This window comes from Astatotilapia calliptera, chromosome 9, assembly GCF_964374335.1.
Source record: "Astatotilapia calliptera chromosome 9, fAstCal68.1, whole genome shotgun sequence".
NCBI classification, from domain to species: Eukaryota; Metazoa; Chordata; class Actinopteri; order Cichliformes; family Cichlidae; genus Astatotilapia; species Astatotilapia calliptera.
Window position 1 is genome coordinate 33,588,722 of NC_137430.1, and position 14,710 is coordinate 33,603,431.

Sequence of the window (14,710 nt, forward strand, 5' to 3'; positions counted from 1 at the left end):
GATCTGTTCAGTGATAGAAAAACTGACATGTGAATTATAAAGTACATTTGCTTTTATGTGATGAAATCCCAGAAAAGATCCAGATATAACGCTGCTAATTTAATTAACTTGCACAAATGTGCATTATTGCTCATAAAAAGCTTTTCGAGTTATGACTCGATGAAACACAGACGTGAAGCAGCAGTGACTCACATATCGCTACGACGATGTTTGGCTTTTTGGATAAACGACCAAAACAATCTGAAAATAACTGTCTGCAGAACTTCCTTGAAAATAAGCACGATTTTAAGTTTCCTTCGGTATCGCAGTAACCCAGCAACAGCTACCTGCACATTTATGCACACACTGCGAACAGTAACTGCTAATACTGAATTCAGCTATTGGACTGATTCCATGGCAACCTTGTACTTCCTGTTTTTATCCCTGGAAGCAAAATGGGAACAGTAGTTTTCTTTGTGAGAAAACTAAATAACAGAAGGATTTAATGTTGTGACTGAATGTTGTCTCTGTTTAAATGAACCTTGTTGGTGCAACCCTCTCAAATCTAAATTTGATTGTAACTGTTTCTCCATAGCAACGTCTTTGTGAGGTTTTACATAAAGTTTCAACTCTGTCACATTTGGCCCTTTTTGTTTGTTTCTGACTCTGTTCACAGAAACTTCATCCTGTCGCGTATCTGAAGTCATGAGATAAACGCCGCTGGTGCACAACAGGCGATGACACAAACACACACACGTTTGATTTGTGTGTTTGTATTGCTGCTGCTTGTTGTTGTGAACATCAGGACAGATACTGCTGGCTGGAGAGAGGCTCAGCTGAGAGGCATTAGACGGCTCAGAGACAGGTCAGACTGTGTGTGTGTGTGTGTGTGTGTGTGTGTGTGTGTGTGTGCGTGTGTGTGTGTGTGTGTGTGTGCGCGTGTGTTCAGTCCAGGGCTAGTAGCGGTGTGCTGGTCTCTCTGTCCGTCTGTCGCAGAGTTCCTGGTTCCACCGCCGACTGAGACCTGAAACACAAACTCCTCCCATGAGATGACCAGCACACAGACTGTATATGAAAGATGGACATCCCACTGATTCAGCAAGCTAACAGAATACAGACTGTATATATATATATGTGTGTGTGTGTGTGTGTATATTAGAGATGGACCGATCCGATATTACGTATCGGTATCGGTCCGATACTGACCTAAATTACTGGATCGGATATCGGAGAAAAATAAAAAATGTAATCCGATCCATTAAATATCACGAAAGCACCTCACAAAACTTGCAACACGCCGTAACTCACCTCAGAACGTTAGCACGTCGGAGCAGTATGCATCACGTGATAGAGCGGCTGTGGCATGTGGGACCTGTCTGTGGTCTGGATAGCATGTGGAGCTTCGCTAGCAACCCGGCATTTCATCTCCGACAAAGTTATCCCGAGAGAAGTAAAGCAAGTGTGTAAGTCCATCTCTGAATGTTTGTAAAGCATTCCCACGTTAAGCTTAACGAGCGACTGCCTCTCGCTCTCCGGCTGCTACTTCAATCATGAAACTGCTTAACGATCAGCTGATCGGCTTTTCTGTGGCGAGTCCGTGTCTCTTGTTTGTTTTTGGCCCACTTTGCACCAGAAAGAGGAAACCAGCGGCTGAACAACAGCAGCACGTTTAAGCTTGATCAGCTGTTGTTAGAATGTATTTAATATTACTTTCTACTCCAGGATCTTTTTCTACGTAGCTGACGCTGGTAACTGTGCAGGGGCGGATCTAGCAAAGTTTAGCCAGGGGGGCCGATAGGGCATTAACAGGGAAAAGGGGGCACAAAGACATACTTTTCTTTCTTATTCTCATTTAAAATGTCTAGCTTTCAATAAATAATTATCTGACACCCAAAGTTTTAATTTGATGTAAAATGAATAGAAGTCAATTACTGTATATAGTAACTGTTAAGTCTAATATATATACCCTAGTAAGCTATAGTACTTTTTACTTTGTGAAGGTACCATCTGTGCAGTCTGCAGTTCTGTTGAAGAAAGATGTTGAATCTATTTAATATTTCTTGAAAAATAATTGATTTCTGTGCATTTTTTTTCACACTGCATCAAATTAAGGTTGATTACGTCGATTAAGCATCATGAGGTGGAGCGTGAGGGGTGGTTCCCTATTTTTTATTTATTTAATTTTGTTGTTGCTGGGAGTTGGAACCCTATTAGTTAGGTTGCTTAATATTTACGCTAAGTACTCTTTAAAATACCAGAATAGGGAGGATGGTGTAGGTTTAAGTTTATTAGATTGATCAGTATTGCTGAACTATGAAATATTTTTTTTGTATACAGGTATAACAGAATAGCTTTAGTGTTGTTGTTGTTTTAAACTTGAGTATGAACTTATACAAAATGCAGCAAGATATTTAAAAAACAGTTGTGTTGATTAAAAAACACTATATCGGATTCAGCGGAGCACCCAGTTATTAGTGTTGGGGGCAGTTAGCTTCACAGCGCTGTGTATTTACACTCTGTGGATGGAGCAGCTCGTTAAGATGGCAGCAGGTTTAAGCCTTGGGTGAGCTGCAGAAGCTTTTTAGATTTAAAATGAGGCCGTGTCATCCGTAACTTCTCAGGATCGACCCGGTGACCCATCGATGGCGAGGGTTTGGGGGCGGGGCGCGCACCTTTCTACAGGTTTATCTGTTTAAAAACACCGAGCTAAGAAACATTTCACGAGAATATCAGAATAAATGTATCAGACCTACTTTGAACTGTAACAGTTTCTAGTTTCTGTGAGTTTTACTTCATGTTGTGACGCGTCACATCTTAGATTGTGTTTCTTTGTGTTGTGTAGTGAGTCAGCCTTGTTTAGTATTGTGGTCAGATTTGTGTTTTCCTGTTGTGAGTTCAGGTTTTGTAAATGTTTCAAGAAAGAAATCAAATATTTAACTTCCTGCATCGGCCCCTTCGCTCATCCTCACCTCTTCATCATGTCCTTGTCTCCTCCTCCTCCACAGTTCTCCCTGACGTGCAGGGCGTCGTAGGTGAGCGTGTACTCGGTCTCGTCATTGTAGTCGGGTCCCAGCAGCGTTCGCGCCCAGATGCCCATATCGTACGGCGGCAGCGTCCCACCAAACTCGGACGGCAAACACTCGGGATGGATGAGCTGGTGGAGCGAGTTCAGGTTGTTGCCGTGGAGGAAGATCTGAGGACAGTGAGCGAGAAGGTTAACCTCGTAACGTCTGACATTAGTGCCAGAATAACAGGCGCAGGAACTCCAGCTCACCCTCTTCCTGGTCTTGTCTTTGAGGAACGGCTTGATGATGGTGTACATGGCGTGAATGTACCAGGGCTGATTCACAAAATGGATTCCTCCGAAGCGAGCCGGGAAACTGTCCTGAGGAAAGGAGAGCAGAGCAGGTCGTTTCACATCGTCTTCAATGTGAACCTCGCAGACAGAGAAGAGGATGGGGGGCGGGGCTACCTGGAGGCCTTCTATGGCCAGTTTGAGGATGTTGGGCGTGAGCTTGGACGCCTGTTTGAAGGAGAAGTTGCTCCAGTCGATGATGAGGATGAAGCCATTGATCTGGAGCTCCGGGTTTTCTATCAGGACCTCCAGAGAGAGCAGGATGGCCCGCAGGATGTCAGTGAAGGAGTTCCTGTCAGAGGGAGGCGTGGGTGTTAATCAGCAGCTGATCGATGGCTGCGGAGAGCGTGACGGCCCTTTAACCACAGCTCCGAGCTCTATTTTAGTCGGAGCAGTGACTCATGATTCGCCTCTTTGTGTTTTGGATCAATGCGGTGACGGCTGAGCGCGTGTGGGTGCGCACGTACATCACGGCGAGTCTGGGCCTCGCTTTGAAGCAAAGATTTACAGTCTGAAGTCACTGCTTTTATTTTGAAAACCAAAACGGTCTACCTGCAGAGAGAGGCTGCAGACGTGAGCTTTTTTCATCGCGTTTGCACCTTCGAAACAAAACTTTGACATCAGCTTCTGTCAGGTTTGACGGTCAGTGTGAAGCTGTGTTTCATTTCGATTCAGTTTCAGCGCCGGCGTGCTGAGCACGGTCGGATCTTTACCTCATACTGCAGAGCACTTCACGCTGCACCGAAGGTAAAGCCCAACATTCAACAATCAGGTGATTTATACAAATCGATGTAATGAATATTTAATGCAGTGCTGGAACGGCGCTGTCCGTCACTTTGTACCTGACGGCTACTCGCTACCAAGTCACATGTCAACAGCATGCTGCTCTCTCATTGGTGGTTGCTTCAATTGCTCTCTTGGAAGCTGGCAAAAGCTTCTCTACAGGTCGCTGGTGTTTTTCCAAATGTGTTTGAAAAGAATATATTTATCAATGTGTGTGTGTGTGTGTGTGTGTGTGTGTGTGTGTGTGTGTGTGTGTGTTTCACCTGCTCTGGTCCCAGTTGGAAGCAAACAGGATGAGGATTTTCCGGCCGTGCTGATCCGGAGTCTCCAGCACGCCCGGGAATCCGTCCGTCAGCGCTCGCTTAATGCCCGGGTCATCCACCTGACAACAAACGCGCACACGTGTTAGAGCAGCCAAGCGTCGGTGTTTCACTTCAGCAACATTCCCATCGTACACATCACAGACCAAAGCAGCCCCCACATGCTGGGAATCGGCTCCCTTATTCTTTTTTACAGTTAGGAGTTAGGAGCAGCTGCTGCAGACTTCCTGGTGTCACAAACTGTTTCAACTGCAGGAATAAGACCAAGAACGCCTCTCTCAGCTCATCAGCGTGTGAATATTTCTCTGTGGACATGAGGAGTGACCGTCAGAGATGTGGGAAGGATGCAACACGGAATATTTCCCTGAACAGCACCAACGCATCCAAACCAAAGGACACCGATTCCTCTGCAGGGGTTACAGTTTCCCCCGGTCAGGGACAACACAGCAGACACGACTCCTGAAAAAGACAGTTGATGGCTTGTTGTTGAAAACACAGAATCGGACCTTGAAGCTCTGGAACATGTCGAGGTTCTGCTGTCTGAACTGGAAGTACTGGGCCAGCAGCCTGAAGGTTTCCATCTGGTCGAACTTTCTGGCTCGGAGGAAGCGAAGGATGAAGTCGTCGTCCGTCCGCAGGAAACCGATGTCTGGCCTCGTCACGATCATGTCCCGAACCTTTAGACAGGAAGTCAGACAAACATCACAAAAGACGGGTTTAATAAAACAGACTCGTTACGCATCCATAAAAGGCAGCAGAGACACTGATCACATGACTTAAAGGACGTTTGTTTATGTCAGTGAATTATATTCATTCATCGTCGTCATGCTTCATTCATCCTTTGACTTGTTTTTGGTCACAAAGTGTCAAACTTCAGTCATAAATTTGACGTTTTTTAAGTCCTCATAAAACGTCTTGAGCTTAGAAACATTTGAATTTCCTCTAATCTGATTCATCAGGTAAAATCAGAACAAAATTAGATGTTGAACTGTTTGAATCGTGGTGGGATAAAGTGAATCTCATCACGCGTTCAAGTACACCGTGTGCTACAGCTTATGCAGTTTAAGGTAATAAACGTTTATCTAAAGTTTTCTTCAGTTATAGACCGATGGACAGATGTCACACCTCCTCCTGCAACCTAAGCCGTGTGTTTTTCTTCTGTCCAAGTTTGAACACATTGTGATTTCTTTTCCGTACTTTCAGGGTTTTTGGAATTCAGATCCAAGAAGACCCTCTGACTGCCATATTTGGAGTTCCACAGACCCTCTTAATATGACTCCCCAGCAAACTGAGATCTTGGCTTGGCTGTATTTGACTTCTTTGGAAATCGCCTCCATCTGCATCAAAATGCCTTAATGGTGTCCAGACATCCTCGAGGGCGGAGACGATCTCACTCACAGTGACGGGTAGTTCTGCAAAATGCATCCACAAGTGGACACTGTTTGTGGAATATCTCAGATCTTTTCTCTAGTAGTTAGAACGATGCAGTTTACCCACCTGCGACTAGATTGAAAAGAATTTGAAATTTACTCTTTTTTAAGGCACAGGATTTAAGCCCCCCCCTTCTTTTATTTTTATTTATTTATTTATTTATTTATTATTTATTTATTATCATAAAAGGTAGGCACTCATCAACAAATACACGTAGATTACTTAATTTGATAGACTATTCATACAGTAAAAACCTAGAAACTACAATATTCTCTTTAGACGCAGAAAAAGCGTTTGACAGAGTTAACTGGAAATTTCTATTTGCAACTTTACACAAATTTGGTTTTGGATCCTCTTTCATAAACTGGTTAAAAATATTATATAATTCCCCAACAGCTTGTGTTAGAACAAATGACCAGACATCCTCCAGCTTCTGTCTCTTGAGGGGCACCAGGCAGGGATGCCCACTCTCCCCTTCACTATTTGCAATTTTTATTGAACCACTAGCAGCAGCAATTAGACAGAATTCAGTAATTAAGGGCATAAAATGCAAGAACGTGGAACATAAAATCAGCCTTTATGCGGATGATGTGTTACTCTTTCTCCAAAATTCACAAACCAATATCTCTGGGGTGATTGAATTGATAAACTCTTTTGCAAGAATATCAGATTACTCAATTAACTGGTCAAAATCTACAGTCCTACCGATTAATTGCTCCCTCCATAATTCCTCTTCTACACCACTGCAATCGGGAAATATAAAATATTTAGGTATTAATGTTTCTCCCAAGCTTGCAGATCTAACTAAATTAAACCATATCCCACTTTTAAAGAAGGTAGAAGATGATCTGGCTAGATGGAAATGTCTACCCATATCACTCATGGGAAGGGTTGCCGCTATAAAAATGATGGTCTTACCAAAAATAAATTATTTATTCTCAATGATCCCAACTAAACCGCCACAAGATTGGTTCAGATCTCTAGATTCATGTATGTCCAAATTCCTTTGGAAAAATAAACCCCCACGTATAAGCTTAAAAACACTACAAAAGACCAAGGATAAAGGAGGACTAGAACTGCCTAACTTTCAGCACTACTTCTTAGCCAACAGGCTTCAGTTTATCTCAGGATGGCTAAAACACACCCTCTTAGATGAACCTTGGCTAGATGTAGAACAAGCACTTTGCAATAATCTAGAGATCTCAGACCTACCATTTATCAGCTCAAACATCCAACGACATGAATGCTTTAAAAGCATCAACATCAGCTCTTCTCTGACAGCATGGTGGGAGTTTCTAAAATTGACGGCGTCTTCATTAATCCCATGCAAACGTACACCTATCTGGAACAACCCTGACATATTACAAAACAATAATATGATAAACTTTTCAGATTGGAGTGGTAAAGGAATCAAATATTTAGAACATATACTAGAAGGAACAGAATTTATTTCATTTGACGGACTAGTTACAAAATATGGGATCAACAAGAAAAGATTTTTAGAATATCAACAAATTAAATCCATAGTAAAAAAGAAATTTAAACCGGGTCAAGTTGAACTACAAACACCACCAAGTGTGGTTCAATTTCTTACTCTTAAAACCCCCAAATTACTATCCAAAATATACAGAATGCTTTCTAAAACAGACGAATCAATATCACTTCCTGTTGCAAAATGGGAAGCGGATTTATCAGTTAACTTAGACCTAAACTTCTGGTCTCAGACTTGCTTAAAAACCTTTCATCTAATTAGAAATCCCAGTCTTCAATTAATTCAATACAAAATATTACATAGAGTGCACTATACAGGTCATCGGATGTTCAAGATGGGCTTTACGTCTACCAACAACTGCTCACACTGCCAAACCAATTCACCGGACAATTATATCCACGCTCTTTGGTTCTGTCCACCAGTTCAGAAGTTTTGGCGCGAGATATGTGAAGACTTATCGAAGTGTCTGAAATGTAACATTCCAACTTCCCCCTTAGTGTGTTTGTTGGGCAGCTTAGATAATGTCACTTCAGAAAAGAATATCGCCCATATGGTTTTCACTGCCCTATGCATAGCCAAGAAAACAGTCCTCATGAACTGGAAAAATAAAAATAATCTTAATTCTAACCAATATAGAAATTATCTATTAGATTACATTAGTCTTGATACAGCCTCTGCCACCACATCAGATCAATCGCTCTGGGCTCCTTTGATCAGCTCCATCACCTAGTGGGGGTGGGGGGTCATAGTTTGGTCCCGCCTTCACTGTTGTGATTGGTGTGGGGGTAGGGACAGGCTTAGGGCGTCGGGGGGTTCCCCGGAGGCATCTTCCTTGGGGGGCTCAACCCGGGGTAGCGGTCATGTCCGGTTAGGGGCTCTGTTGGCTCTCAGGTGACTGTTTCCTCGCGGCTGCGTGCAGCGGGGCTAGGGGAGGGTCTGTGCTGACGGACGTGGGTTACTGACCTGGTAGCCTGGCTGCCCCTGGGTGGGTCCGGGATGGGCGTGAGGTTCTGGGGGCGCTCCGTCTCTGGGCTGGGGCCCGGGCCGGGCCTCGGGGGCTTGGGTCCTGGTTGGTGTGTTGCCGGGGTTGTGGGCGGGTGGGTGCATGGGGGCCCACCCCTGGAGCAGGGTGCCGCCGGTGCATCGAGCCACCTGGGGGGCTCTTCAACTGGTGGGGGAGATTGTCACACCTTGCAGGAGCTTTCCTCTCCTCAGGAACTCTCTGCAGGAGGGGGAGATACAGGAGAGGTGGAGGAAGATCTCAGCCTGGGTGTTTATTGTCTTATGTAGTCTGGAAGATGAGTGGATGGTGGGGTGGGTGCAGTTTTCTCTGTGGTGGGGTTGGGTGGACTGTCCCGGGCTCTGTGGGGCCGGGAGGCGCTGCTGCACTGGGCCCCGGTCTGGATGGGCCTGGGCCCCCTTTCCCTGGCGGGTCGCGGAGTATGGGGGTGCCTACTGGGGTCAGCGGGGGAGCTGGCCCCAGGGAGGGGTTACCTGCCCCTCCCTTCCTTCCCTCCCCATCTCCAGCTGCCTCCCTCTTCCCGCTCCACCACAACCACCCACACATGCAGGGCCTTGGAGTAGGGGTATGTCACCAGGGTGCAGAGGAGGCCCCCCCCCGTCCTCTTCTGGCTGCCTCTGCCTCAATTTTATCCCACAACTTAGACATTCACATTACTCACACTCTCATTACACATACATATAGGATCTTGGGGGTGGGCACGATAACGGAATCCAAATTACCATCAGGGTGTACACCTCACCCCTGGCATCGTTGCCCACCTCTCAATTTTAAATACACGTAGACATTGAGGGCTAGCAGGAGGGACCATGCGCTTACCTGCTGCTCTCTGGCAGGTAGCTCCATGCCCTCCTGGGTTTTAAATGCACCTTAGAACACACATGCATCAACACTACAATGAGCGGGTGGAGGGAGGTTTGGAGTCTTCTCTCACCCCCGTTCTCTGCGACCTGCTGGAGCGGGGGGGCTAGGAGGAGGAGTTGGCCGTCCGACTGCGGTCTGGAGTGTGGGGCCTTCCTACTGCTGCTGCGGAGTCGGGGCGGTCTGCCTCCCCCCACCGCAGGGAAAAGGGTAACACCACCTGGGTCTGGGTGCAGTTCCCCCCTCCAGGGGCAAGGGTACCTAGACCCGGTTTGTAGAGTACGCTTGGGGAGTGTGATCGTGTGTACAACGTCTCTTTATGTCTGTCTCCACGTTGGTTGAGTGTGGAGTAAGTGCATATGAGAGCATGAGGGTGGGAATGGATGTTTGTGTCTGTGTGTGCCTGTATGTCTGTGTCTATATGTCAGGTTGGGTGTCAGACGCCACCTCTCTGGGGACATCTCAGGCCCTCCAAGGTTTGGAGGCCTATCTCCACCCACCACCACTTCCCCTGCCAGTGGCGGACTCCCTCAGGTGTCGGTGCGTTGGTGGTTCTTTGTGTCCGGGGGTGGGCGTCCGGGTACACACCGGCTCACTCCTTGGCGGCTGCTTATCGGGGCCTGGAGCCTGGGGCTCACTCGGGCCACTTCGGAGGTGGGGTGCCCCCGGCCTCTCGGCCTGGGGCTCGGTCACTCAGGCACGGCTGGCTGCTGGCGGAGCTCACGGGCGCGTCACTGCAACTCCCCCTGGCTTCTGCTCCGCGGCTGCTGAGTGAGCCCTCATCTGGGACTCTCCTCAGCTCTTTCTGGGACAGTGGCGCAGCTGCCCCTCTGTGGGTCTTCCTTGGTCTCTTGTGTTCTGGGGGCCTCTGGATGTCTGGAGTTTTGATCTCCTCCATACCTGCTTCATGCCCTGGAGGACGGGGCTGTGGCCCCCCCACACCCTCTAGCAGATCATTACATGAAGGAACCTTTTAAAAACAAGCGCATCCATGCTCACAGGTGTACACACGGGTGATCACACCCACAAACTACACCCTTTTTGGCTCCTACCTCAAAGCACACTGTGTTCTGTTGATCTTATGTGCTGCACAATAATGTTTAATATTTAGTATTTACTGTCATATTCCCATATATCATTGTGATGTTGTTTATTCTATTACTCTTGTTCTCTTCTGCTTGTTTTCTTTTTTCTTTCTCAGCAGGTGATCCAGGTGATCGATATATGCATTTTTTTTTTCTGCCCGTTCTGTTGGTTTTTGTCTTTTGCCCTTCTCCCCCGTCCCTCTTCTCAGCTGTTTCTCTTTCCCTCTTTCTTTCCCCCAGTCAAGTCTGTCCCGTATTCAGCAAGTGAAAATAAAATAAACAATAAAAGGTGAATCAAATGGACCATTACGGCAAGGCTGGGATGGTCAGTTTGGTAAAGTAAATCCGTTGGGCATCTTTCTTTGCCTTTAGACAACAATTCTGATGGCAAAAGAGCCAAACGGGACAGGAAAAAAAAAAAGGAAAAAAATTTTTTTTTTTTTTTATTGTTTAATTTTAATTTTTGTTTTTTGTAATTACATTTTTTTAATTTTAATTTATTTAATTTATTTTTAAAATATTTTTTCTTCATTTTTTTCTTCTCAATTTTCTGTTCGTGTGTTGTTATGATGTTTTTTGTATTTGAATTTGTCTTTTGTTTAACAAGAAAAGGTAAAAATGATTGGGAAAGAAATGTTTGAGAAAGTAAGATGCATACAATGTACACAAGTTTGTAGAATCTCTTGATAAAAAATAATAATTTATCTGTGAAGGAAAACTGAAAGAAAATGAAGTGCAATGTCTGTTTCCATCCATCAGCTAGTTTTACGTGAGTAATAGCAGCTGATGTGTGAAGAGGTGACGGTGCAGATTCTCCCGTCACAGGTTTAGCCTGACGAGAAACATCTGTACTGTCTACTGTCAGCAGTGACCCCACACCACCGAAGAAGAAGCTATCAGCAGAGTTTAGTTTTGCCTCCCAACCACCGAGTGTTGTTGACACGTCATAAAGTGCAACCAAAGCAATCAGGAGGTTTTGCGTGCAGCGAGAACAGAGAAACCTCGTGCATCTACTTGGAGCTGGTTGGGGAAAACTCTTCCCTAGCAACCAGTGGCTGCTGGGGGTCACCAGCTGGTCTCTACGCCCGTGTGACTGATGGAGGAGTGTGGTGGAAGTGATTTGCAGATACAGCATCACCTGAGCTTCGTCTGACTCTGCAGACCTGCCTGATCTGACTCAGCTGTGTGGTGCAGCCGTGTACCTGCTGGATGTCCTGGTGCAGGGTGTCCGGGTTCTCGTTCAGCTCCAGTCGAGCTTTCTCCGTCGTCTCCGAGCTCAGGCCAGCGTGTAGGTGAGACATCATGGGGTCTCCCTCTGGATCTACTCCCGATGCCCAAAACGGTTTGCCTCCCTCTGACACGGTGTCCGAGCACTTCCTCCAGTCCAGTTTTAAAGAGTAACACCTGCAGGACGGTTAGTTGCCCTTTGTATCAGTAACACAATCGTATTTGCTGTGCGTTTGTGACGCGTGATGTCAGATTTCAGCTAAAGGACGAGGAACTCTTTGATCCTTTCCTGTGAGACAATCATGTGTATGTTGCACAATCTGCTGCTGCAGCTTATAGAGGGACAATCATCACCGCTGTCTTCTTTTACATCGTCGGCTCTCGGGAAGCTGAACGTCCTCAAAGTCCAGAAAGTCCTCTAACCTTTGGGCAGAAAAAGAAAACACCAGCTTTTGGATTTTGCTGCTGTTCCCGTCCTAATTCTCCTTCCTGTCGACATCCCGCCTCCTCCTGCTCTCCATCGTGGCTCTTTCAGGTTTCATCCGGTCATGTCGCTGAATCTCTGCTCTGTCATGGCGAAGCCACTTGCGACGAAAGGTCCTGCTGTTCTGCACTCGGTAAAGATGAACGGGTCAGTCGGGCCTCCTCAGCCTGGGAGAGGGGACAGATGGAGAGGACATGAAATCATCAACGAGTGAAGTCACTGAAGATCAGAGTTCTGCACACAACGAGGGCTTGTTCCTCCACCACCTCCTACACACAGGCGGTGGAGGCTTCAGTGTGTCTAAACTAGAGCTCAGACATAGTGAAAATGGTACCAAACACATGGATGCACAGAGATAAAAAGTCAGGCCAAAGCTGAAAGCTGCATTTCTTCTGGTGGCCAGCAGAGGGCGACTCCTGGATGCAGAGAGACTTGCGGTGCTACAGAAGTCAACAAGGAAACACCCTTCACTGCCTGCTCTGTGAGATCATGGCTCAAGTTTCAGGTCTTACCGGATAAATGTGGGTTTACTGTGGGCTGCAGTGGGCTTACCCACAGATAAGTGTTTGACCAGCCCACACACCCCCACAGTTCACCCATCCCCACCCACTGTGGGCCTGCACGGGCATGTTTGCTGGTCAGAGCTACAGATATGTGAAAGTGGACATGCACAGCTGCTCCTGCTGTTCTATAATCAGTAAAAATATCAGCTACGTTTCTTATTGCAGAAATAAAAATACGGCCCAGGGGCCGTAACCGGGCCACCAAAGGGTCCAACCCGGTCCCCTGTAAGGAGGGAATCCATGCAGGATGTGGAAGAGCTTAAGCTAACTCGTCAGGCAAAGACGCCGCCATGATGCGCCGCCATGATGCGCCGTCGCTGCCGAAGGAAAGCTCCTTTTTTAAATTACACATCAAACATGAACTTCCTGTTTGTTCACTGCAGACGAGCCTTTAAAAAACTGAAACAATCAAGAGTTTTATATCAGAGAAATTCAGCATTTTATTGGAAAGATGTAATTTTTCAGCTTTCATTCAGTATTTTATGGGCTCGTTTGTCTCTACTGCAGCATTTATTATTATTATCTGATAATTCTTTGTCTCGATGATTTTTTAATATTTTTACAAAATATGTTTCTGATTTTAATTTTTTTTTATTTTCTTGATTCTTTTGGTGTATTTAGCTTCTATTTTGAATTTCATGCTTTAATATTATTATTATTATTATTACCTCGGACTCAGTTCCTTTAAGTGCAGTTTTTATTTATTTATTACAAGTTTTTATTTTATTTATTTTATTTTTTTAATTCTTATTTTTATTGTAGCGTCTTTATCTCGACATATTTTTTAGATTTTTATTTCATGCAGTTTCTTTGTCTCCAAATGTCTCCACATTTTTGTAAAAATTATTTTTATTATTATTTTTATTACAGTTTGGTTTTCTGTTTTTTTTTTTTATCGTCTTAATTTTCTTCTTTTCTCACTGTTTCCTATTTTGCGCCCTGTTCTTTTCGGTGCTCCTCTGTCTTTATTTCTAATTTCACGGAGGGGGTTGCTGCCTGCAGACGACCCTGTGCTCTGGCCCGTAGACCCTCCACCCCCCTCTCCACCCAGCTGTCTCCATCTGCCGCGGCATTAATCGCGTCAGGCGCGCAGTCTGTGGTCCTAGCGTGAAGGCAGGAGCTGCCAGAGGCTACTGGAACATCTGGCACATCTGCAGCAGTTTCCTGATGTTTGAGGCTCGTGCTCAGGCTCAAAGTGACCCTCCGCGTGCTCGGGCTGCAGGTGGAAACCTGAAACATCCCAGAGGACGCGCTCACCCGCATTTTAAAGGGAATTACTCACAGAGCTTCCGGCAGAGCTGCTGCTGGTTCAATCCCGGCCGTCCTGACTGGCCCGACGGCCCTCCGGCGGTGGTGCTGATGCTGAGGACGGAGGAGGAGGAGGAGGCCATCGGACAAAAGAGATCTCCGTTAGAGCCCAACCGGAAACAAACCGACATGAAATCAAACGGCTCTGAGAGGATGAAGCGCGTGCTCGTGCATCATGAGGAGGAAGAGGAGTAGGAGGAGGTGCGTTTCCACTTTGTGCTCCGACAGAAGACGTCAGGATGCTCCCACACTGTCACTCCTCAGTCATGAACAGCACCGCTTCCGGTCAGCACTTTCAAAATAAAACTCACTGACCCTGAAGTGAAGCGTTTCAAACCTGCGCTGATGACCTTCATCTGTGAACCCTCTAATCTGGCCCCGCCCCCTAACTCTCAACGTCAGAATATTAGGTTAGGCCAAACTGGCCATTGTGTGCATCATGTGGACTGACTGACTCCTCAGTGTCACATTTGACATGTGAGTCTTTGGTGTTCGGCTCATTGCTGCAGCCTCTGGTGGACATCACAGGAACTGCAGTTTGTGCTATTTTCCGGTTCCAGAGGAATTAGCTGAAGAGGACCCGTGCTTTGGGCAGTCAGCTTAGCTTAGCATGTTGTTGCTGATGACACCAGCTAAACGGCTTGAACCTTCTTTTTTTCTCTGATTGTGGAGGTGCTTCATTTAGCCGTTGGTTTTGTTTGGCCAATTAGCTCAGCTGGTTAGCGCATCGTGGGTTTAAGCCCCATACTGGCATCAGAGCTTCAAATTCTTCAAAGGTGGAATTACTCACATGAGGGCTTC

General features: G+C 46.1%; 1 protein-coding gene across 1 annotated transcript; it reads right to left on the reverse strand.

The window, feature by feature from the left end:
* Positions 1 to 602: 602 nt before the first annotated feature.
* On the reverse strand, positions 603 to 14,142 carry LOC113029585 (clavesin-1-like). Its single transcript, XM_026180549.2, has 8 exons — positions 13,884 to 14,142; positions 11,530 to 12,205; positions 4,944 to 5,114; positions 4,381 to 4,499; positions 3,452 to 3,626; positions 3,254 to 3,364; positions 2,949 to 3,172; positions 603 to 1,003 (listed from the first exon to the last, which is right to left on the reverse strand). Exons 2-8 carry the CDS (start codon positions 11,629 to 11,631, stop codon positions 925 to 927), a joined length of 981 nt encoding a protein of 326 aa, XP_026036334.1. The 5' UTR covers positions 11,632 to 12,205; positions 13,884 to 14,142; the 3' UTR covers positions 603 to 924.
* Positions 14,143 to 14,710: the final 568 nt, after the last annotated feature.